Raw genomic sequence first — 26,190 nt, forward strand, 5'->3', positions numbered from 1 at the left:
CCCCAGCACGTGTCCTAATCTACAGCCACTAATCTCAATGGTCAGACCAAGGGAAGGTGCAAATTTCAAGTGGAGAGGTCCTGTTTGATAAAGGAGCTTCTGCGCATGCTCTGAAACACGTCACCGCCCTTTTTCTCAGGTTTGATAAAGGCGCTTCTGCGCATGCTCTGAAACACGTCACCGCCCCTTTTCTCAGGTTTGATAAAGGCGCTTCTGCGCATGCTCTGAAACACGTCACCGCCCCTTTTCTCAGGTTTGATAAAGGCGCTTCTGCGCATGCTCTGAAACACGTCACCGCCCCTTTTCTCAGGTTTGATAAAGGCGCTTCTGTGCATGCTTTGAAATGCATCACCACCCCTTTTTTCCTCATTTCTGGTGCGTGCGTTTCACGCTGGTTTCAGAAGTGTGGTGGCTATCATTGCCTCTGTGTTCCATCCCTCCCACAGCTGCTGTTTGGCGTAGTGAGAAAGTAGAGAGTAGTGACAAAAAACCTGCCTGGATGTTACCATTGTGATTAGTTTGCATTCTACCGACATCTGTGAGCGTTTTTATTTTTTATTACAATAAGTTTACTGGTTTGCTGCACTTGGAAGCGCCTTCTTTGCCCTTCTCTTTTGCAAATTTCAAGACACTGCCTTAGAAAGTCTAATATGTGGGAGGTGTCTTTTGATGTGTAAGAAGGGAGTCATCCAGTGACTGCAAAGACAAATTGTAAAAACTGCAACATCCCAAAAGCCAATGTTGGTCACAACAACTAATATTGGAAGGCCGAATGTTTTCCACTGACAGCTGTATAGCTCAGAACAACAAATGACCATGCACGTCTATGGAAAGTAACCAACAGTTTTTTTTTTGCATAGAATAGAGGAGCATTAGGAGTAGACTTGCAAAGTCTGGGAAAAACTGTGTAAAGTTGAGTAAATCCCAGTCCCAGCTGCCCTATAGTAGGTATAAAGTGTACTATATTAAAAGGTAGAAAAAGATTTTGGCTATACATAGAGTAAAGAAGGGTTAGAACACGTAAAGTTTTTATTGCTGTCTGTGTCCTGAATAGATATGATTTATGGTCACATAGCACCTTAAAATACAGAGAGACTTTTTTGGAAGCCAAAGTTCCTGGCCTTCTGTATGATTAATAACAGATTACATATATGTAAAATCACTTTCACGAGATCGGTTTGTGATTGTAGCAGCTAATCAGACTTGTATGGTTAATAAGTACAGTGATGGTAATCCCTTTTCTTTGTCCTGTAAGCACATAATTAGTTGTAAAAATAGCATGAATTCCTTTGGGAGTAAAGGTTTGATTGCACTATAACCTTGATATGGCAGTTACCATAGGGATACATCTTCTAGTTCCACTGTAGTAATTAGTAAGTACGGGGAGAACTATTAAGCTATGCCGCTTCCCATTAGGGAGAGTGACTAAGGTTAATTGATAATATGTGTTGTGTGTGTACGAACCTTCTTTACACTTCTGCCTTGCATACTGTATCATATTTGCTACTAAGAGGTGAGCATACGTGCAAGCTGTCCTTTTAAGAGTATGAGTTAATATTATATATTTACAAATGTATTTTAACTACTAATGTCTAGTAAGAAAGCTCAAAATATCTTCTAGTGTGTCTTAAAGTGGAGCTCCACCCAAAAGGAAAGTCTTGCTTTAAATACTCCTCCTCTCCTTCCCTGCCACATTTGGCATGCAATTTGTTTCGGGGGTGGGGGGGAAGTGGGTACCTAGTTTTGACAGGGACCCACTCCCACTTCCGACTCAGTTCACCACAGCAAACTGAGCCAGAAATTTGGCCCCTTTCTTCCCCCCGCAGTCTTCTGTGATAGTTCACTCTTCCCAGAAGACTGCCAGACCATTCAGGAGTGTGTGTTTATTAAAAGGCAGCGGCTACAGTTTTTATAGCTGAGGACTTTTAACCCCTTCTCGCCTACTATACGCAAATATGTGGTCCCACTGGACTGGGCTTTTTTCTGTGGGGCCGCTAATTTAGGTACCTGTCTTTGTGCTGGGAGCGCACAGACACCAGGGTCTTACTGAAAGCACTGGGTCCCGTCCTAACGACTAGGACCCGGAACTCCCGATTCCAAGAGTTCAAGACACAGTACTTTGTGCAGTACCATTCATTTAGTGCAAAAGGGGGCAACGCACTCACACCGCAGTTTGCAATAAAACACATGCCATGCATTGTGGTACATTGTATTAAAAAAAAAGTGCAAGTCCATTGTTCTTCTGTTTCCATGCATCAGCAGTCTATTGTCAAAGAATAGGCTTTCGTATTGCAATGCATGTTAATGCAGAAAACACTGCATGGACCAAAAGTCTGAAGAGGCTCTCCATGCAAACAAAAAAACACTTCTTTTTTATAGTTTGTACATCTGAAAATCATTTTTGCTCAGTACATGTATAGGAACACAAAACAGAGACAGATGGCATTCAATTATCTCATCTCTGCAGTCACCTATGGATACCACTACCTGAGAGATCTCTAGGGAAGTAAAAATTAGACATCTTCCCTCTTTAGAGAGTAGACACCAACGCTCTAGGGGCCTAAACATTTATTAATGTACAAAGCTGCATCAAAAGACATCTCCATTTGGTTGTATTGTACTCTCAGATCCTGGCAAGATACTAATATCTGTAGCTGGTTTCTCTGTACCCATCTCTTGAAAATCATCCAGTCAGATCTGATAGCTAGTCATCATTGAACCCTGCTAGGACCTTCTGCAGCCAATGAGACTATTTTAAAACAACGCTGGGAGCAATAACTGTTACGACCAGTGCTGTTTTAAAGTGACCCATGGGATTAAAGTAGTCAAGTAAGGTCCATATCTCAAAACCTGGAAGGGGATGGATCTAAATTTTTTGAGGACTAATATTCCTATTTTCTTTTCTGTGTTCAGTCAGTGTTCTAAAACACCTCCAATCATTGTTTTTTTTTCTTTCCACAGATGTCATGGCAGCCTCAGTATCGAAGCTCAAAGTATCGCCATGTATTTGGAAAGCCTGCAAACAAAGAGAACTGCTATGACAATGTGCCTATCACAAGAAGTGTACATGACAACCATTTTTGTGCTATAAATCCAATTTTTATTGCTGTAGTAACGGAATGTGCGGGTGGAGGAGCCTTTATTGTAATTCCTTTACAGCAGGTAAGAAAAATCCTTCCATAAGTGCTGAAACTACTGGCAAGGCTTCTACTCTGGGGTTTGGTGATTAGACTGGGCCCCCTTACCAGATTCCTGAATAGAGGGACCATTTGCACTCTTGACTGAGGCCATCCGTAGTTTTTTCCACTCCTTAGCCAACAGACTTTTTTCTTGTTAATTAAAAAAATGTTCCGATACTATAGAGTTATCTTCTCGTGCATTTATAAGCCTCCATACATACTGGGCTTGAAAAAAAGTCAGTTCCCTTGGCAGAAAAAACACTGATATAGAGCGTTTTTGTACACATTTTAGGAGAGTTTAGTGTTTTTTCTGCTAGAAAGCTCCAAAGAAAAGAGGTTTTTTTTTACTGCCTCTAAACGTTGAGTTTAAAATATGCCTCTAATTGTTCTTGTGCATAGACATATAGGATAACACCGAGCTGCTCAGGGCATACCTAATTGTTTTCACAGCCAGGATCCCACTCTCGGCTCCCCCATGCCTCACTGAATGATTCCTGGTTTTTGCAGCCTTATTTCACATGTACAGTATCTGGACGTGCACAGGGATGTTGTGGGACCTTTCTGCTGTGTTCTCTTTACTTTTGCTGGTCCCTTTTTTTTGGTTGTGAGTAGTGTGGGACTGGCCAGGGGAAATACAAAAGGCAGAGCATGCACCTGATTACATTATGCTATGTGTTAATGAGATTCTATAGTTAAAGAAATGTCCCAGCAGTTTTAGCTTTAACCCTTCTCTTCACTTTAGCCCAGTCAGCTAGAGAATCTTCATCTTTAACTGCTTTCCGAACAGCCTTTTGCAGCACTACTGCTACAGGACGGCAGGGCTGCGCAAAATCACGGATTTATAAACCCTGCCCTACCCACGTCTCCATTGGCTGTTACAACTGTTGATCACCAGGTCCCGGCCAGAGATTCCCCGCCGGTACACGGCGATCACCGAGGAACAGTGAAAAGGGAGAGGTCTTTGTGTAAAAAAACACAGATCTCTCCCGTCAGCACGAACAGGCAGCTTTGTATTGCTCTGCACAGTGCCGCTATAAGTCCCTGATCGCCGCCATTAAGAGTATAAATTTTTTTTTATTCCAGTATATATACTGCCATAGATGCTATCATTTTCATGTAAACCAATTAATTTACATGTATTGGGACTTTCTTTAGCAAAGACATGCAGCAAAATACATTTTGGCCTAAATTTATGACGAAATTTTTAATTTTATTATTTTTTTACTGCATATGTTTTACAGCAAAAAGTCAAATATTGTTTGTTTTTTTCAAAATTGTCCGTCTTTTTTTTTTTTTTTTTGGCGCAAGAAATAAAAACCACACAGGTGACCAAATACCACTGAAAGAAAGCTCTATTTGTGGGAAAAAAGGACATAAATTTCATTTGGGTGCAGCATTGTATGACCGCACAATTCTCAGTTAAAGTAATGCAGCGGCCTATCGCAAAAAATGGCCTTATCAGGAAGGGGGGTAAATCCTCTAGAGGGCAAGTGGTTAAAGAATATGTAAACCCAACGGGGTTTATTTACTAATGCTGGAGAGTACAAAATCAGTCTCACTTCTGCACAGAAAACAATCGGTTTCTAACCTCAGCTTGTTCAATTAAGCATTGGCACTACAACTTGAAAACTGATTGGTTTCTATGCAGAAGTGAGCCTGATTTTGCACTCTCCAGCTTTCGTAAATAAACCCCAACGTCATTTTCCTGTTATCTTTCATCTGTTATGAAAGAGTATCCTGTTCTGTATTGCTTCCTTTGTGTGAAATCCCTGGTGTTTCTACTAGCCCCTCTGCTTTCCTATTAAAAACTGACTACACTAAGCAGGAGAGCACACTGTGGTCAGTTCTCTGGCTATGCTGGGAACTCACCCTCCTCTCCTCCAATGATCAGACTTGACTTCACACACCCCTCTGCACAGCTTTTCACTGGGAAGGTCAGTGTACTGCTGTTCTCCTCCCCCAGCTCTTATGCATCTGAGAACAGAGAATGTGATCACTTATAAAAAAGGGAAAAAAATGTATTCATAATTTTTAACATCTACACACACATTTCCTTTTCATTTCTATTATAAAGGATAAGTTCACCTTTCGTAACATGTTACACTTATATTCATGGTGTAACATGTTCTGATTAGTCTGTCATAGAATTTGACCGGCTGCTGTCAGCATGGATAGACACTACACCTGTGCCCCCTTTTATGTTGCTGGGCCTTCCCACCTATGTGCTTGTAGCCTTAGTGAACTGAGAAAGACTAGTGGTTAAATGGAAATCCCACTTACATTATGCTTTTGTAACCTGATCTCTTGGAAAGATTGGGTATGTGAAGGGTTTGATGGTGTTAAATATAACTATTAAAACAGAAGGCATAAAAAGCTTAGAAGTCTTTTTATCCATAAACCGAGAAAATTCTTTTCCCGGTGGTGCTTTATTTCAATTTGCTATAATTTGTTTTGCTTACAGTGATGAACTGCTTTTATGTTAAGCATGTAACCCCTGTATATGATTTTCCTAACTGCACAACACACTGCTGCTCTGCCCAGAAAGCCCAGCCATACCATTTGCTCTCAGAGACCTCTGCCAGACTACATTGCAGTCAAATTAGAACGCCTATGACTGAAAATAGAAGGTGCAGAAGCTAAATGATGAGATCATCACTGCTCCCTCCTTCTCTCAGAAATATCACAGTATTAAGACAGCTCTGTGCAAAAAAGCCCAGTTGGCTTCGAGTCCTGTCCTGTCTCTCCCTCTCCTGATCTGAGTGCTGTTGTGTAGGGAATTACTAGAGACTAATATCAAAACAGATTCAAGATTAATGGAAGTAAATGTGAACACTCGCCATGTAAAACAACCCATTCAGTATGAAATAGAAACTCAAGGCAAAACATTTAATTATCTGTTTTTTTGTTTTTTTTCTTTTTTTATAAGTGATCACATAACCTCTTTTCTCAGCTGCATAAGGGGCTTAGAGAGCTGGGGGAGGAGACTGCAGGGGTGCATGTCAGCAGGAGGCAGAGAAACGGCAGTGCACAGATGATCCCTGTGAGTGGCTATGCGGAGGGGGGGGGGGGGGTTGGTTTGCCGACACACGTCTGACCATTGGCGTACAGGCAGGCTGAGCTCCCACCACCCTAGCGTGGTCAGTTTCAAAGAGGATAGCAGGGGGACTGGCAGGATCACTAGGTATTTCATGCAAAGGAAGCAAAGTACATGGTACATCAAACACATACCAGGAATATGAAATGTTCGGGTAACATAAGTTTTAACCACCTGACGCCCTCCCACAGTACTTTTATTGTGGATGGGCAGCACAGCCAGGCTGGACGATGTATTAGTAAATCAGTCATGAATAGTTTCCATTCATGACTGCTTGCTTTTTGTTGTGAAGCTGTAAATTGGCCCACAGTTATCACATGGTACATGACACCCTGTACCATGTAATTAGCTGTAGCCAATCACAGCATTTCAACAGAAAGTAAGCCATTAGAATGGGTTTCCCATTCATCACAGTTACCTATTGCTAACGCTCCCAGCTCCCCCTCTCTCCCCCTCTCTGTTGGGGTCCCTCAAGGCTCTGTCCTCGGGCCCCTTCTCTTCTCCATCTACACCTCCTCCCTTGGTCAACTGATACACTCCCACGGCTTCAACTACCATCTCTATGCCGATGACACTCAAATCTATCTCTCTACCCCTCACCTCACCCCTTCAGTCTCCACCAGAATCACTAGCCTTCTGATCGACATATCAGACTAGATGTCACTCCACTTCCTCAAATTAAACCTTGCCAAAACCGAGCTCCTAGTTTCCCCAGCCCCCCCCCCCCCCGACCTCTCTATCACGACCAACAACGCCACCATCAGCCCCACCCCACAAGCCAGGGTACTAGGTGTCATTCTAGACTCCAATCTGTCTTTCCAGCCCCAGATCCAATCGCTGACAAATTCATGCAGACTCCACCTCCGCAAAATACGCACGTTCCTAACTCCAGAAACTGCAAAGCAACTCATTCACACCCTTATCTCCCGAGTTGACTACTGTAACTCTCTCCTCGCCGTCCTACCCCAACACAGGCTATCCCCGCTTCAGTCTATCCTGAATTCTGCGGCCAGACTCATCCACCTTACTAACCGCTCTGTATCCGCCACCCCCCTCTGCCAATCCCTCCACTGACTTCCGATTGCCCAACGCATAAACTTCAAAATATTAACATTGATGTACAAAGCTGTTCATAACACTGCCCCAAACTACATCACCGACCTGATATCCATCTACCACCCAAAACGCACTCTCCGCTCCTCACAAGACATCCTACTCTCCAGTTCCCTGGTCTCCTCCTCCCATGCCCGTCTCCAAGACTTCTCCAGGTCTTCCCCCATCCTCTGGAACTCACTACCCCAATCCATCAGACTGTCACCTTCCCTCCTCACCTTTAGGTGCACCCTGAAAACCCTTCTCTTCAGAGAAGCCTACCGTGCCCTCACCTAATTGCTGATCTCCTCCGCTCTTCCCACCACTCCATCCCGCACAGCTATTTCTTCCTGTGCCACTCTCCCCTCCCTCCTAGATTGTAAGCTCCAAGGAGCAGGGCCTTTGAACCCTTCATGTATCGCATTGTATTGTTACTGTACTGTCTCGTGTACTGTCTCCCATTATAATGTACAGCGCTGAGCAAACCGTTGGCGCTATATAAATACTGTATAATAATAATAGAGTTTTTCTTTAAAGATATTTTGTTTTTTTTTTCCATGTCATAATGGAATATTGCTGTAACTTTTTCCAGCCAGCAGCTCTATACTCTTTATCAAATGTTTACTGGACTAATCTTAACTGCGTTTCTGAAGAAACCTGAATGCCTGATGTTCACTTTAAACACAGCTGAATATGTCAAATCAATGATCATAGCTTCTTCCCCATTATGTTCCTATATGGCCAGACAGATTTAATGGAACAGAGATATTGGTAAATAACTCCTTCTAGGCGTCCTCTTTGGGAAAAAAACATAATACTCTGCAAAACCAATCTCATATGTGTACCCTGTATTTAATGTTTATCTCACACTACTAGTTATAAGATATGATTCTGCCTCCCCTTTCTTGTCTACTTTATAACTGTATATTACCTTTTGTGTCCTCTAACCCCACCCCATTACCGCCATTCCACCTTCTTTTTCTGTTGTTCCAGTAGCCATATTGTATTCACGCAGTCATCAACATTTAGATTCTAGTTCCGGTTACATTTTACAGTTTATTTTATCCATGGTTTGTAAACATCACAATGTACTACATATCTATATGTTGTTCATATCCTCTACATGTATTACATTGTATTAAGGAAACCGTTTCTACTCCATTATCTTGAGTGGTGGGTCCTGTGGAATGCCTCCTGTTGAATGAGCCCCCTTTATGTACAGTATCTCCTGTTGACCAAATCTATAGATTATGAAATATAATATTTCTCTGATATGATTTGATTAACCTTAATGAGAGTTCTTTGACCAAGAGTGAAATGTCTTGTATGGGGCCATCCTGATTGGTAGAACTATCTAATCCATCTCCCATATCTGACGCATCTCATCCAGGATTGGACAATTTTCCCATCCCATATCACTTCCATAACTCAGCCCCATCCCAGAGCCTCCCCTTTTGGTGATAAAATTACATATGCCAGGTCATGGCACCGAGGCATCTGAATCCAGGCTCTCTTATCAAAATTCCCTCCATTATTGAGAGTTTGGAGGGAACTTTAGGTCATAGCCTGGTAAAACTGCATTCCCCAGATAGCCATCACCATTGCATATTTAAAGAGAGGGTACTTTAAAGTGGCCCTCATACAAACAAAGATATTTAAATGGCCTGGTCTAGATCCTTATGTGGGCCCCATAAAGTCTGACATAAGGTAGTTAATTTAGTGGTTGCCCCCTCTCACATAATAGAGCATTCCTTGGGGCATGCACATGTACACCGCCTGAAAAACTGACAGGTGGACCTGATTGGACCCTTTGTGTGAAAAAAGCCTTAGGCAGTGAGGGAGGGCTTGGTTATCCCTAAGCAGATCTCTCAGGAGTTGTGGTTGCAGGTTGGCTCTTTGCTTGAGTAGGAACTCTGAACTCTATGCTCTGCTTTTTGCCACTCCCTTCCTTGCACGCCAAGTTACTTTTGCCAAGCAAGGACAGGCTGAATTACAGTCTGTAATAACTTGTGTCTTTTACTAATGTTTGTCTAAATCTGCAATATAAGTAGAAAAAAGATGCTTGGTACCGGCAGTTGAATGGCAATTTTGATTTAAAAATGTATTTTCGTTTTAGAAACTAGCTAATGTTAAAAAGAATAAAAAACCTAGCTGATGTGTCCTTTTCTTTCTTTCAAAGCACATTAGATCTCTGCATGCTCTGTTATGCAAGAGCATACCTGTGATTCATTGGCCTTGAATGCACATCAAAATCATTCCAGGCATTAACTATGGTATCGGCATGCTGTACCCTTGATACCTTTGTTTTACAAATCTGTAAGCTACATACATTTTCTGGTAAACAGGAAGACTTAATTACTCCATTATCACTCAATGTGAGGATCATTCCAATGCGTGTGTGTATATTTATTTTATTTTTTGTTAAAAAAAAGCTTTATTGAGTTTATACAAACTTGCATGGCATAGTCAAACAATCATAAACAACCCTTACCAAGGCTTCACAATCACAAGTAAGTCAATATGAATACAATAAAAGGCATTCCTCTCATTATACTCTGCACCTCCAACATCGGCATGTGACAAGATCGTCCACATGACTTTGTTCAGCCCATAGTGTTCTCAGTATCACAGAAAGATCTCAAATTATTAACAGAATAGGTTACAAAATGACATTATGTTACTGTGGCAATCTATCCAAGACTAGGTCTGTTGGAGCTAACCTGGGGATATCCAGCCACCCACCCCATACTTTTTTGAATTTAGGACAGCCTCTGATTTGATAAATAATCCGTTCATATCTAAGAACAGTTCCAATAGATATTATCCATTCTCTGTGTGTGGGAGGGGAAGAGTTTTTGCAATGTAGTAAAATTACTCTACCTGCCTGAAATAATGCTCTTGAAACTGCTTCTTTAATAAAAGCATCAGTAACCACTTTGTCATCCAATATGTCTAGGAGGCAGCACCTCGGAACAGATGGTATTGTGCACTGAAACGCTAGGTTTATGGTAGTAAGTATCAATTCCCAGTATCTATGTAGTTTAGGACAGTGCCATAGCACATGGATAATATCACTGTGGTCTCTGCTACATTTAGGACAGGCTGCATCTGGAAGGAGCCACATTCTAAACAATTTGGAGGGTGTATAATGTAAAGGAATTTTCCATTTCAAAAGACATGTTTCAGGTGGGTAATGCCATAATTGGCATCATAGGAGCGTTTAGCAAGCTCAGGGTAGGAGTGGTTACCCCAAAGTGGGCTATAATGGGTGAATCCCATTACCCCCTCCATTTGTTTAACTTTATTCCACACCTTATGCATTAGGCGATAAGTAGGGAACTAGCGATTAGACTTAGTGAAATACTGTGATTCTAGGCCCTGAGGGAAGGAAAGTGAATTAGTGTGCAGCAGTACTACAGAAAGAGAGGGATCATTAATCATCACCCCTGGCTCTTCTTCCTGAACAAGACACAGCCATATGTGCTGCAACTGCCAGAAAATACAGCCAGTCGTTTGGAAAAGCAACACCCCCGGCATCCTAATTCTAGGAGGGCCAGCAGCTGGCAGAACATAGAGTTCAGTGTCCTAAATAATGAGAGAAATAGCATTAGCGGGGCATTATGAAGGAAATAAAGTAACTGGGGCATCATAATCATTTTGACCAATGTGCCCGTCCGGCCATAGAGAGGCTCAGTTTATGCCATAACTTAACTTTGTCCCAAAATCTGGCAAGTAATGGAGCAATATTAAGGTGGGAATATTTTGTGATAACCGGAATATAACTACTCCCAAGTACTTAAAGGAGCTAACTAGCGGAACGGAACAGAAGGAGGACAATCCCGGATTAACCATACCCTCTAAAGGCATTAGGTTGGCTTGGACCAGTTAATTGTTAATCCCAAGTATTTACCAAACTCTGTAATTACGTACATGGCCGCTTTCACCGAGGTTTCCGTGTCAGCTAGCATCAAAAGCATATAATCTGCATATAATAACATTAGTTTTTCGTGCATAGTACCATAACTAAAACCCTTGATGTCTCCTGTCTCTCTGATACAGACCGTATCAATATCCAGGGTGAATAGGAGAGGGGAAGGAGGGCACCCCGTCGTGTACCCCTACCCAACAAGAAAAAGGATATAGTACCCCCCTTTCTTATGGCTGCCTGTGGTGCAGAGTAAAGGAGGCGCACCCAGGGGATGAACCCCAAAACCAAAACATTTCATAATTTCCCATAAATATCTCTATTCTACGCTGTCACACGCTTTATTGGCGTCTAATGCCGGCTGTAGACAGGATGAAAATCGGCCGATTTTTTTACCATTGATGGTAACGTCGGCCGCTTGAACGACCGATTTTTCGTTTTTTAAAAGAAAAATCTGCCGTTTTTTGACCCATCTATGGCCTGCATAAGGATAACAGGGCTCTGGAGCCAAAATTATCAGAAGGGGTCTGCATATTCAAAAACACCTGGTGATTATTAATGGCTGTTGATTTACTTGGCATGAAGTTGGTTTCGTCTGGATGAATTATGTCAGTAATCACCTTATTCAGCCTCCTAGCTAAAACTTCATCCAGAGTGTTCAAATCTGACTGGAGCAGGGAAATAGGTCAAGAGCTTGGGTCCGTAGGGACCTTTCCCGGCTTCAGTAGGAGAATGACCAGCTCCTTAGACATGGTAGACACATCTGATCCTGTGCAGAGTTAAAAACATCGAGTAAGTTGGGCAAAATTGCAGCAGCATATTGTCTATAGACTTCTATAGGGAATCCCATCTTCCCCTGGTGCTTTACTGTCCGGGAACTCACACACCGCCTCCTGAAACTCCTCAATAGAAATAGGAGCGTCAAACCGCGTCCTCTGCACAGAAGTTAGGCTCGGGAGAGTGATGGTTTGTAAATATGCTATAAGCTCATTATCTATGCACTGCATCTTAAAGTGGTACAAAGCGGAGTAAATATGAACTAGCTCGGCCATCACCGTATATGGGTTATTCAAAATGGTACTCTTATGAACATGAAGGGCTGCTATGGGTGGGGTGTAGACCAGGCATTCACTAATTTTGCTAAGAGACGGCCAGTATGCTCCCCCTCCTCGTAGAAGGGCTGCTTCCTAAAGAATCATATTTTCTCAGCTGAGGAGGATGCCAAACGAGTCAGAGCATCCTGTGCAGATAGTCATTCCTCTTTAGCAGTGTCAGATGGATATGCAATGTATTTACTCTCCAATCTCTGTACCAGTTGAGACAAATGGTATTCCTGAAACTTACTGCTGTTCTTAATAGCCGGTATTTCCGATACAAACAGATCCCTTAAAAAACATTTGAATGCATCCCAACTAACCAATTTATTGACTTCAAGGGCATTATCCCAATCTCAATGTTACAAGATTCTATACGGTCGTGAGTAGTAATTAATTGAAGCCAGAACGCTTTCATCTTCCGGGGGTGCGCTTAAGAGTGGAAGTCAGTCTGGCCTTTACCTTAGCTATCAACGGGGAGTGGTCTGAAATACCACAGGGTGCATAAATAATATATATATATATATAATTTTTTTTTTTTTTTTAACTTTTGGATAGAGTAGGGAAGGGTTAAACCCCTGCCAGGTTCCAGGTTATATGGTTTGATATCTGTGTACCATTGATTAAATTTTCTTTCACTTCCTGTCCCAGAGACCCAATAGAAATAGTGGATTTCCAAAGTGAAAGGAATTCCCCTCTTAGACACTTGTCCTCAGAACAAGTGTCCCCATTGTAAGATTTATCTTTACCTTTTGTTCTGGCAAAACTCTAAAATGTTAGATTTTGCATTTTTCTTTCTCGACAGCGGTAAAAATGGAGGGGCAGATCTCTCCAAAGGGAACACAAACAGCAGTAAAAACCCAACCCAGGTTCAGTTGAACCCTAGGGTTCATTGAGCAATGGCCAATTACTACCTCTTAGATAATTGATCACTAACAATGATTTTTCTAGCTATCCAAGTGTAAGATGCATTCTTTCAAGTGACCATCACACTAATGTGCCGTGAGCTGTAGATATAGTAATTATTATTTTAAGGGTTCCTTGGTGTTAAAAATGTTGAGAGAGACTGGTCTAACCCCTACCCAATCTATCAAAATAAAAGTTTTGTTTGGCGGTGCAAATTAAGCCAAGTCTTACAAAGGTACTGTTTAGTCTATAAATAACTAACATACAAAAGTGACATGAGCTAATTCTGAATAATGTTTTTGATTGCAGTCAGGAAAACTTGATCCTCATTATCCCAAAGTTTGTGGTCACAGAGGGAATGTGCTGGACATCAAGTGGCACCCTTTTGATGACTACGTAATTGCTTCCTGCTCTGAGGATTCATCTGTAAGTCAATAAGATATTATGCCTGAATGGTTGTTAATATAGTTATAGTAGGTTAGAATTCATACATACATTTTTCATTTTAAACCACATGTAAATCATAGATATGGAAAACCTCAAAAGCAGTTTGATTTTTACATGAAATACACCTATAGTGATTTCATAATAGTTTGTTGCTTAAGAAAAACACTTCAATGTACTGTAAGAGTAAGAAAGAGTAAATTGCAGAAAGTATTCAAGTTACTAAGTTCTAAAGTTGACATACATCTTACTTTGTATTGTCATAAATGATACTGTAATACAGTATATGAAATATATAATAATACTTAAAGTGTGTCTATTATGCTGTTTTCTATAGATTAGGGAATGATTAAAGTCATTTTCATATTTTCTTTTATTTTTGTATTTGTTTTTAAGCGGTCTGTGTTCTATTGGAGACTTTTGCTTTCACTTACTGTCCTAGAGACACAACTGAAAGTCAAAGGAAATTTTTCCAAAATGAGGAGATCCCCTTAGGACTAGTGTTGCTGGGCTTGTGGTTTGTTTCAGAACTGCTAATCTCTTTGTGCATGCCTCTAATGCTCCATGCACACTGGGCGTTTTGATAATACTGGTAACGTTAGCTTTGTAAAGTCATGTTAAAAACGTGAAGTTTTCCAGCTTTTTTAAGCATTTTTGCATTAGCATTTAGCTGTGTTTTTTAGTGTTTAGCTGTGTTTTTCCACGTTTGCGGTTTTCAGCATTTTTCAGCGTTTTTTTACCAAAAAACAAATTTTTTTTTTTGTAAAAAAAAAAGTCCAAATACACCGGTTTGCAGCGTTTTGCCACGTTTTTCAGCGTTAGAGCAATTGTACAGCTAAAAAACTCCTCTAGAAACCCACTAGTCCTGGGTTTTTTTCCAGACAAAAACGTCCCTGACAAAAAAACGTTGATTACAGTCTGTGTCCATGCACACATAGACTGTAAGAAAAAAACATCAAAAGCCAAAAACAGCAGCTGTAAAAATGTCCAACATCTAACATTTATAGGTAAAGTTGATCCAGGAAATATCCGATTGCCTCTCGGGGGGGATCAGGAAGGAATTTTTTTTCCCTGCAGGAGCAAATTGGATCATGCTTTGCTGGGTTTTTTTGGCTTCCTCTGGATCCACTGTGGGTATAGGATTATAACTTTTTTTTTTATAATGGTTGAAATGGATGGACTTTTGTCTTTTTTCAGCTAGACTATGTAACTATGTCCAGTGTGCATGAGGACTAAGAATGCAAGAAGTGGCTTGCAGCAAGTCAGAAAGAGGTGAACTGCACCTGTCAATCGACTCTGAAGGATCTCAGAAGCATATCTAGAACTCACCCCCAGAGGGGCAGCTTAGAATGTGCCAAGGTCTCCCTTACTAATACAGAGGCTGCAATTCACAAGCAGTTACACCTACAATAAAGGCTCAGTCTAGGGGAGTCTTTTTAGAATTCTTTGCTTAGTACCTTGAAATAGGAGAGGGATTTAGGATACTCCAAAACAGTCAGTAAGAGGACAGACTTGTCTATATCCCTTTTGGAGAATTCTTCTCCATTTCTGACCTGGTGATTATGTCTGGGACAGTAATGTTTATTCATATTTGTAAACCTAACAACAGATACATAAATCTGCACTCTCATAGAAAACTGTAAAATTACACTTTGCACTATAATATCTTTCTGCAACCTATCCCTGACTAAATAAATACTCTCCAGAAACTGTTTCATGCCATTTCTAAAGGCGGGTCTCCTCATGACAACATTTGACCATTTCTGTATACTGTGTGTTAAAGTGGCCACTTATATTCTCCATTGAAAGGCTCTGTGACAGGGTAACAATGCAGGAACACAATTAGTAAACAGGTACAGCTGTCACTATATAGCAGAAAGTGCCTGATCAAGGACCTTCCAGATCACCAGCTATTATAATAAAAGCTGCAGGTACATACTGTAAATAAAAAAAAATTACATTAAAATGTTAAACTTAAATGAGATTTTAGTGACTTCATAATATTACCTTGTGTGTGTAAAAATTACAGTAATGATTTGGTGTATATATTAAGGCTAGAATATGGATGCTGTATTCAACACTAACCCCCCCGGTTACATCAAGCCTGACTTTGGAATTGTGCGACGATTTCAACGTCAGGTGAGATGCTGATTTCAGGTGCGATTTGCAAGACATCTGACAAAGATGCCTATGCAAATCGCACAAAAAGTAGTACATGTACTACTTTAGAAATCAGAGCTGCTCTGACAAAGTCAGAGCTGCACCGATTTGACCGCTGTAATTGCGGACAATAGGGTGCGACTTGGCATACGATTTGCAAGTCGCATGGCATGCAAATCACATGCCAAGTCGTACACGATGTGACCCGGGTGTTAGGCCCTTTTCACACGGGTGGACTCTACTAGTGCATCTGCCTGCTCAGCCTGATCTATCAACTGCTCCCCGCTGAGCAAGCACGTGACAGGTCCATGTCCGCTCCGCTTATGCAGAGCAAACACTGACACAGAATGCTGTTCTGTATAGGCAGTCAGACATACACAGACCACCTGCTTGTTTACATCTGAATGTAATCTGACCTGATCCATTAGACCAGGGGTAGGCAACCTGCGGCTCTCCAGCTGTTGCAGGACTACAAGTTCCATCATGCCTCTGCAAGTCATAGCTATAACTGTCTATTTTGCAATGTCTCATGGGAAATGTAGTTGGAACAACAGCTAGAGAGACGCAGGTTGCCTACACCTGCACTAGACAGATGGTAAATGGATCCCCATCCATCTGTTTTTAGCAGACCTGATCAGATTGGATGCAGGCGGCTGTAAATAGACAATGTCTGTTTACATCCACCGCTCCATTGAGGGCAGTGTGTGATCCAATTGGGTCCACCTGAAAAACGGAAGGTGAAAGGTGCCTAGCACTTTTCCTTAGTTTATAATTACTGCAAAGACAGTTCAGTACATACCGAATATACCCTTTTTCAAGTGATGTGCCTCTCACTATTCTCAAAGAATGGTCATGGCTCTGTTTAAATGTTGATGTGTTTTGTTATGGGATAATTTTTCAGAAAGACTTAGCAAAACGGCCACACAGACTGTCTCTTCACTGTCTCCGCACTACTGAATCTAAAAGGTCTTTTAACAGACTGAAGCCTCATGATCACCAATTACAGGTTTGCGTGACCAGGGTTTTTTTTTGTTCAAAGCTGACCATACACAGTTTTTTGTCCAGCTAGTCAGAAGATTCTTCCATCCAGAAAACAAGGTAGATGGAGTTACCCCTTTCCACCAGGGCATTGTATTCTGACAACAGCACTTAACACTGTCAGAATACATTGATCAATGACTGCAGCTGCTGATCATCAGAACATTTCCCTTTAACAGAGGTTGATTAGATGAACAGGGGAGGCTGCATGCTAATTGAAATTTAGCCGGTCTCTGCTCAACTACTAGAATTTCTGTTAGCACGTGAACAGTTTACCCCAGCATTACAAAGGTCAAAACAAATCTTAACGCCCAAGCCCAATTTTACAAATTTGACGTGTTTAATGTGACTGTGCTTTAATTTGGTGGTAAATGTTAATGGATATCTCCTAATTTTTTTTTTTATTATGAAAGTAAAACTAAATTGTATTTTCTGGCTCTGTATATTGAAGGGAGAAACTCCAAAATCTTCTAATTGTTAGACAAAAGTAAAATTTTATTGCTGGTTGGAGAATATTTCCCCTAACTTTGTTACTTGATGGAAGTGTTTAATTTTACTATTAATGAAAATGGTGTAAAACCTGCTTATTTTCTGTTCTTTCTTTAGGTAAAAATTTGGGACATTCCAAAGCCTTACTCAACCAAGAATATAACTAATGCCAAGAAAGAGCTTTTGGGTCATTCCAGGAGAGTTGGCCTTATTGAATGGCATCCCACAGCAAGCAATATTATTTTTAGTACTGCATATGATTATAAGGTAAGAATCTTTATGTTGTATTTGCCTTAATGTTACAGTGTTACTACACCCAAAACAGTAAAATCAGTCTGTATAGGCAGTAAATCATTCTTGTTATGGAACCTAAGGGGTTAATCCTCCGCATTGTGTAAAAAGGATTTTTGATCCTCTCTTCTCTAGTCCTCCCCTTTTTCTACTGTCCCCAATCCATCTCCTGATAGAACAAAGCCCTGGGGGCAAGCTGCACATGCTCAGTTTGGTGTGTATTGATAGAGGTTTTTTTTTTTCTTGGGAGGGTGCATGTGATCAGCACAGGGCCAATCAGCACTGTCCAGACAGAGGGTCAGGGGTTCTGCAGCCTCATAGGACAATCAGGGGAGAATGAAAACTCCTCCTACAAGCTTTAATCAGTGCTCAACTGGACGCTGATAGAAGTCACCAGACCGCTGTGCACTGCTGATGAGAAAAGTTATTTAGCGGCTGTATTTTCTAAAATACTATAAAAGTTATATTTGCTAAAATAATTACATTTCCATGTTCTGTGTACTGTGGGAGAACGGATATAGTGAATGCAGGATCATGGGTTAGCAACACTTTAAAGTGTTAGTTCACTTTTTCAGAAATAAATTAAAAGGCAAACTAACACCCTACACCCTCCCTACCTCCCTGGACCCCGCTGCATTTGCCTCTGTGGGTGATTAAATTTTTCCATCCATGCAAACTGGTGCAGCAGTCCTGGGGTTTGTTCTTTTTCTTCATTCCCTAGGGACGCTGGAACAGATCAGAGTGGTTCTGACTGGTCACGTGCATACGTTTTGTAGTAGTTTTTTTTTTTTTCAAAGTAGCTAAACATACCTAGTACTTATTTTGGTGCTGTCATTTACTGCCAGTTTGTTCTAAATGTTAGGCATGTGCATAATTAATGCTTTTAGAACTGTATTTTTAAAGCTACAAAAGCTATAAAATGCTGTAACCTAAATAAAAACAAAGCTGGCATATAAAAATATGAAAATTAAAGCGGTTCTAAAGACTAGATATTTTTTTACTTCATGCATACCCTGCATTGAGGTAAGAAAATGTCACACAAGCTGTATCGTTCCCTCACAGCCATTTAGACTTACCTAGGTTCTATCTCGATCCGATGCTGTGCTTGTCTGTAGCGGCACTTGTCTGTGTTCCTCTCCTCACAAGCTGTAGTGATAGCATTAGGAGCCATTGGCTCTTGCTGTGGTTAATCAAATCCTATGAAGAGAAGGAGTGGGGGGCTTCAGACACGCTGTGTGTGCCTGTGAATGCACACAGCCCAGCTCGGGAGTTAGCCTGCAGATTTGCCCTTCCATAAGAAGCTTCTTCCTATGTTAGTACAATGAGAAGAGTAAGAGCCAATAGTGCCGGTGGGGGACCACAGAAGAGAAGGTTCAGGGCTGCTCTGTGCAAAACCACTGCACAGAGTAGGCAAATATAACTTCTTTTTTATTTTAATATAAATAAAATTCCCTTACATCTGCTTTAACCACTTGCCATCCTGAGGATTTACCCCCCTTAATGACCAGGCCTCTTTTTGCTACTCGCCGCTGCACTAATTCAACTGATAATTGCACGGTCATGCAATGCTGCACCCAAATGAAATTTACGTCCTTTTTTTCACACAAATAGAGCTTCCTTTTGGTGGTATTTGATCACCTGTGCGCTTTTTATTTTTCGCAAGGAGAGATCGGGACCTTTCCGTGGAACGCTGACACATTTGCTGGGGGCACGCACTTTCAGCACATGTTTGTTTACAAAGGGTACGCAAATATACGTCCGCTTGCTGGCAAGGCCCAGTCACCGAGAGGCTGCATATTTGCGTACACTCGCCGTGAAGGGGTTAAACTATGTACAGTTGTGTTCAAAATAATAGCAGTCAGACATCACTAACCTGATCAGTCGCTGTTTTTGGTAGAAATGATATTTCTACATGGCAAATAATTTACTAGAAGGTGTAGTAGAGTAATAGAAATCCAACAGACCCAACAGTCATGACATGCATGCTGCTGATTCTGTGTAATTTAATCACTAATTGAAAGGGGCATGTTCAAAATAATAGCAGTGTGGAGTTCTATTAGTGAGGTTATTCATTCTTTGAAAAACAGGTGGCAATTATTGCCCTTATTTAAGGAAGGAAGGCAGCAAATGTTGTACATGCTGGTTACAGTGCATTTCTCTCTGAAATTCTGAGGAAAATGGGTCGTTCCAGACATTATTCAGAAGAACAGCGTACCTTGATTAAAAAGTTGATTGGAGAGGGGAAAACATATAAAGAAGTGCAGAAAATGATAGGCTGCTCAGCTAAAATGATCGCAAATGCTTTAAAATGGCAACCAAAACCTGAAAGACGTGGAAGAAAGTGAAAAACTACCATTCGAATGGATAGAAGAATAGCCAAAATGGCAAGGACTCCGCCAACAGTCAGCTCCAGGAAGATCAAAGAAGGTCTAAAGTTACCTGTGAGTACTGTTACAATTAGAAGACGCCTATGTGAAGCCAAGCTATCTGCAAGAAGCCCCCGCAAAGTCCCACTGTTGAAAAAAAGACGTGTGCTGAAGAGGTTTCAATTTGCCAAAGAGCACATTGACTGGCCTAAAGAGAAATGGCGCAACATTTTGTGGACTGATGAAAGTAAGATTGTTCTTTTTGGGTCTAGTGGCCGGAGACAGTTTGTCAGACGACCCCCAAACACTGAATTCAAGCCACAGTACACTGTGAAGACAGTGAAGCATGGTTGCGCAAGCATCATGATATGGGGATGTTTCTCATACTACTGTGTTGGGCCTATTTATCGCATACCAGGGATCATGGATTGGTTTAAATACATCAGAATACTTGAAGAGGTCATACTGCCTTATGCTGAAGAGGAAATGCCCTTGAAATGGGTGTTCCAACAAGACAATGACCCCAAACACACCAGTAAACATGCAACATCTTGGTTCCAGACCAACAAGATTGACGTTATGGAGTGACCAGCCCAATCCCCGGATCTTAATCCAATAGAAAACTTGTGGGGTGACATCAAAAATGCAGTTTCTGAGGCAAAACCAAGAAATAGAGAAGAACTGTGGAATGTAGTCCAATCATCCTGGGCTGGAATACCTGTTCACAGGTGCCAGAAGTTGGTTGACTCCATGCAACACAGATGTACAGCAGTTCTCAGAAACAGTGCTTATACAACTAAATATTAATTAAGTGATTCAAAGGAAAGCAAAATCTTCAAACATTTTTCAGTTTATATAGTGAATGTTTGAGTTTGTAAAGAATACAAACACTGCTATTTTTTTTGAACAGTCTAATATTCACTTTTCTTCAAGTTTTTTTAGAGGAACAACACAAATTTGATATATTTTTCTTCATGTTTTGATTTGGAATAGAATGTGTAGTGTTCCCAATGCATTTGTGTGTATGGAAATAAAGCTATTAGAAGGATTTTGAGCTTAATTCACTTTTTTCAACACACTGCTATTATTTTGAACACAACTGTAGCTATAAAATTAAAGTACGTTATTTGTATTATTATACATTATGTCTTGTTCATATTAAATATATTTCCTTTTACAGATCATGATATGGAACCTCGACAGTGATGACCCAGTAATTCACAGTCCGGTCAGGACAATAGAATGTCATAAAGATGTAATTCTTTCCATGTCTTTCAACACAAATGGAAGTCTTTTTGCAACTTCTTGCAAAGACAGAAAAATTAGAATAATTGATCCCCATAATGGGCGGGTATTACAGGTTTGTATACGCTCAGTCATTTGCTTTAAATGTAATGGTGGCAGCATCTGTGTTTGGCTCATTATAGTAGTCACATTCCACTATCCATCACAAAAACCGAGGGGGTCTATTTATAAATATTTTAACTTGAGATTCACACTGATTGACACATTAGAAAAAAAGTGAAAATATTAGATGAAAGCTCTGTGAAAAAATGTATAAACACACTCCATAGGTGTCCGTTTATGAAACTGAGATCAGCAGCGATCCTGAGTTTCGCTGCTGATTTCAGTACATTAGTGGTTTATGAAACAGAGAAGATCAGCAGAGAACATGTTCTCTGCTGATCTTCTCTGCACACAGGGATTCTGCAATCGACAGACACAGAAACGGCCAGTTTATGAAGGAGCGATGTCAGCCCCTCACTGGCGATCTGTGTGAAAATTCTTTTGGGTCATTGTCATGCTGGAACACCCATCCATGACCCAGTTTTAATGCCCTGGCTGAGGGAAGAAGATTCTCACCCAAGATTTGACGGTACATTGCCCCGTCCATCATCTTTGATGCGGTGCAGTTGTCCTGTCCCCTTACCAGAAAAACACCCCCAAAGCAGAATGTTTCCACCACCATGTTTCACAGTTGGGATGGTGTTCTTGGGTTCATAGGCTGCATTCCTCCTCCTCCAAACATGGCGAGTTGATGCCAAAGAGCTTGATTTTGGTCTCATTTGACAACAACACTTTCAACCAGTCCTCCTCTGCATCATTCAGATGTTCAGTGGCAAACTTCAGAAGGGCCTGGACATGTGCTTTCTTGAGCAGAGGGACCATGCGGGCACTGCAGGATTTCAATCCTTGTCAGCGTAGTGTGTTACCAATTGTTTTCTTGGTGACTATGGTCCCAGCTGCCTGGAGATCATTGACAAGATCCTCACGTGTAGTTCTGGGATGATTCCTCACTGTTCTCATGATCATTGACACTCCACGAGGTGAGATCTTGCATGGTGCAGACCTAGGGAGACTGACAGTTGTTTTGTGTTTCTTCCATTTGCGAATGATTGCACCAACTGTTGTCACCTTCTCACCAAGCTGCTTGGCGATAGTTTTGTAGCCCAGTCCAGCCTTGTGTAGGTCTACAATCTTGTCCCTGACATCCTTGTACAGCTCTTTGGTCTTTGCCATGGTGGATAGTTTGGAATCTGATTGTTTGATTGCTCCTGTGGACAGGTGTGTTTTTTACAGGTAACAAAATGAGATTAGCAGCACTCCCTTTAAGAGACTGCTTCTAATCTCAGCTTGTCACCTGGTAGCCAGAAATCCTGCTGAATGATAGGGGATCAAATACTTATTTCCCTCATGAACATACAAATCAGTGCATAATTGTTAGATATGCATTTCCTATGAATTTTTTGTTGCTATTCTATCTCTCAGTGATACAATACACCTGCCATTCAATTTTTAGACTGATTATTTCTTTATGAGTGGGCAAACATTCAAAATCAGCAGGGGATCAAATACTCATTTCCTTCACTGTGTATATCCCCTTGGGATTACGTGGAGTTTTGCATGAATTGGGCATAAAATGTGCTCTGAACGTCATCTAAGTCACAACAATAGAAGAACACAGTCTGCTGAACATAATACTATACAAACATTAGATGTTGCCATGGTTTAATTGCACATAACATGTAAACATTCACAGTGCAGGGAGGAAAAAGTATGTGAACCTTTGGACTTAATAACTGGTTGACCCTCCTTTGGCAGCAATAACCTCAACCAAACGTTTCCTGTAGTTGCAGATCAGACCTGCACAACGATCTGGAGTAATTTTGTACCACTCCTCTTCACAAAACTGCTTCAGTGTAGCAATATTCTTGGGATGTCTGGTGTGAATCGCTCTCTTAAGGTCATGCCACAGCATTTCAATCGGTTTGAGGTCAGGACTCTGACTGGGCCACTCCAGAAGGCGTATTCTGTGCTGTTGCAGCCATTGTTTTGTTGAATTACTTGTATGCTTTGGGTCATTGTCCTGTTGCATCACCCATCCTCTGCGGAGCTTTAGTTGGTGGACAGATGGTCGTACGTTTTCCTGCAAAATGTCTTGATAAACTCTGGCATTCATTTTCCCATCAATGACAACAATCTGTCCAGGCCCTGAGGCAGCAAAGCAGCCCCAAACTATGATGCTTCCTCTGCCATGTTTTACAGTGGGGATGAAGTTTTGATGTTGGTGTGCTGTGCCTTTTTTTCTCCACACATAGTGTTGTGTGTTTTTCCCAAACAACTCAATCTTGGTTTCATCTGTCCACAGTATATTTTGCCAGTAGTGCTGTGGAACATCCAGGTGCTCTTTTGCAAACTTCAAACGTGCTGCAATATTCTTTTTGGACAGAAATGGCTTCCTCCGTGGTGTCCTCCCATGTACTCCATTCTTGTTTAATGTTTTCCTTATTGTAGATGTGTCAACAAAAATGTTAGCATGTGCCAGAGATTTCTGTAGGTCTTTAGCTGACACTCTGGGATTCTTCTTTACCTCATGCAGCATTCTGCGCTGTGCTCTTGCAGTCATTTTTACAGGACGACCACGCCTAGGGAGAGTAGCAACAGTGCTAAACTTTCTCCATTTGTAGACAGTCTGTCTTACCGTGGACACATGAACATCAAGGCTTTTGGAGATACTTTTGTAACCGTTTCCAGCTTCATGCAAGTCAACAATTCTTGATCGTAGGTCTTCTGAGAGCTCTTTTCTGCGAGGCATGGTTCACATCAGACAGTGCTTCTTGAAACCAGTAAACCCAAAACAGGTGTGTGTTTTTTAAGGGCAGGACAGCTGTCAGCAACACATCCAATATCATCACACTGATTGGAGTCAAGGTTGGCTCACTCCTGGCTCCAATTAGCTCTGGGAGAAGTCATTAAGCTAGGGCCTCACATACCTTTTCCTCCCTGCACTGTGAATGTTTACATCTTATGTGCAATTAAACCATGGCAACATCTAATGTTTGTGTAGTATTATGTTCAGCAGACTGTGTTCTTCTATTGTTGTGACTTAGATGACGTTCAGAGCACATTTTATGCCCAATTCATGCAAAACTCCACGTAATCCCAAGGGGTTCACATACTTTTTCTTGCAACTGTATGTATATATATTTATACATTTAGGTCCATATATATTTCGACACAGGCACAATTTTAGTTTTTTTCAGGTATTTACCAAAACATATTGAAGCTATAGTTATATAATGGATATGGGCTGAAAGTGCACACTCTCAGGTTTAATTTGAGGATATGTGCAACCAAATTGGAGGAAGGGTTTGGGAATTACAGCTCTTAAGAGTAGCTATTCCCCTTTTTCAAGGGACCAAATGTAATTGGACAATTAAATCAAAAGCTGTTTCTTGGCCAGGTGTGGACTATTTCTTCGTCATTTCTTCATCAATAAAGCAGGTAAAAGGTCTGGAGTTGATTCTAAGTGTGGTATTTGCATTTGGAATCTATTTCTGTGAACCTACATCATGCTTTCAAAGGAGCTGTCCATGCAAGTGAAACAGGCCATTGTAAGGCTTCAAAAACTAAACAAATCCATCAGAGAGATAGCAGTAACATTAGGAGTGGCCAAATCAACAGTTTGGTACATTCTGAGGAAAGAAGAACACACTGGTGAGCTCAGCAACATAAAAAGGCATGGACGTCCAAGGAAGACAACAGTGGTGGATGATCGCAGGATCCTCTCTATGGTAAAGAAAACCCCATTCACAGCATCCAGACAAGTGAAGGACACTCACCAGGAGGTGAGCGTATCATTGTCAAAGTCTACAATCAAGAGAAGACTTCACGAGAGCAAATACAGAGATACAGAGGGTTCACCACAAGGTGTAAACCATTCATAAACCTGAAAAATAGAAAAGCCAGATTAGACTTTGCCAAAAAAACATCTAAAAAAGCCAGACCAGTTCTGGAAAAGCATTCTTTGGACGGATGAAACTAAGATTAATCTGTACCAGAATGACAGGAAGAAAAAAATGTGGAGAAGGCTTGGAACTGCTCATGATTCAAAGCACACAATGTCATCTGTAAAACATGGTGGAGGCAGTGTGATGGCATAGGCATGCATGGCTTCCAGTGGCACTGGGTCATTGGTGTTTATTGATGATGTGACAGAAGACAGAAGCAGCCGGATGAATTCTGCAGTGTTCAGTGAAATACTGTCAGCCCAGATTCTGCCAAATGCAGCAAAGTTGATTGGACGGCACTTCATAGTACAGATGGACAATAATCCAAAACACACTGCAAAAGCAACCCAGGAGCTTTTGAAGGAGAAGAAGTGGAATATTCTGCAATGGCCATGTCAATCACCTGATCTCAACCCAATTGAGCATGCATTTCACTTGCTGAAGACAAAACTAAAGGCAGAAAGACCCTCAAACAAAGAACAACTGAAGACAGCTGCAGTTAGAGATTGGCAAAGCATCAGAAAGGAGGAAACCCAGTCTTTGGTAAATATTTTATTTATAATTATATTCATTTGTCCAATTGCTTTTGGTCCCTTGAAAAAGGGGGGGTGGCTACTCTTAAGAGCTGTAATTCCTAAACCCTTCCTCCAATTTGGATGTACATACCCTCAAATTAAACCTGAGTGTGCACTTTCAGCCCATAGCCATTATATAACTATAGCTTGAATATGTTTCGGTAAATACCCGAAAACAACTAAAACTGTGCCTGTGTCCAAATATATACGGACCTGAGTGTATGTATGTATGTATGTATGTATATA

The 26,190-nt window shown here is 41.1% G+C and overlaps 1 protein-coding gene across 1 annotated transcript in view; it reads left to right on the top strand.

Moving 5' to 3' along the window:
• The window catches only part of LOC149468030 (coronin-2A-like), a 239,225-nt gene that overhangs the window by 166,237 nt on the left and 46,798 nt on the right, over window positions 1-26,190 (top strand). The window contains exons 2-5 of the mRNA XM_089670955.1: window positions 2,962-3,162; window positions 13,600-13,716; window positions 17,539-17,688; window positions 21,259-21,438. Of these exons, the coding sequence (XP_089527081.1) occupies window positions 2,962-3,162; window positions 13,600-13,716; window positions 17,539-17,688; window positions 21,259-21,438 (648 nt within the window). The remainder of the gene's footprint in view (window positions 1-2,961; window positions 3,163-13,599; window positions 13,717-17,538; window positions 17,689-21,258; window positions 21,439-26,190) is intronic.

The sequence above is a fragment of the Staurois parvus genome, unplaced genomic scaffold (genome assembly GCF_062004578.1).
Source record: "Staurois parvus isolate SC_StPar_1 unplaced genomic scaffold, SC_StPar_1.0 ptg000096l, whole genome shotgun sequence".
Taxonomy (NCBI): domain Eukaryota; kingdom Metazoa; phylum Chordata; class Amphibia; order Anura; family Ranidae; genus Staurois; species Staurois parvus.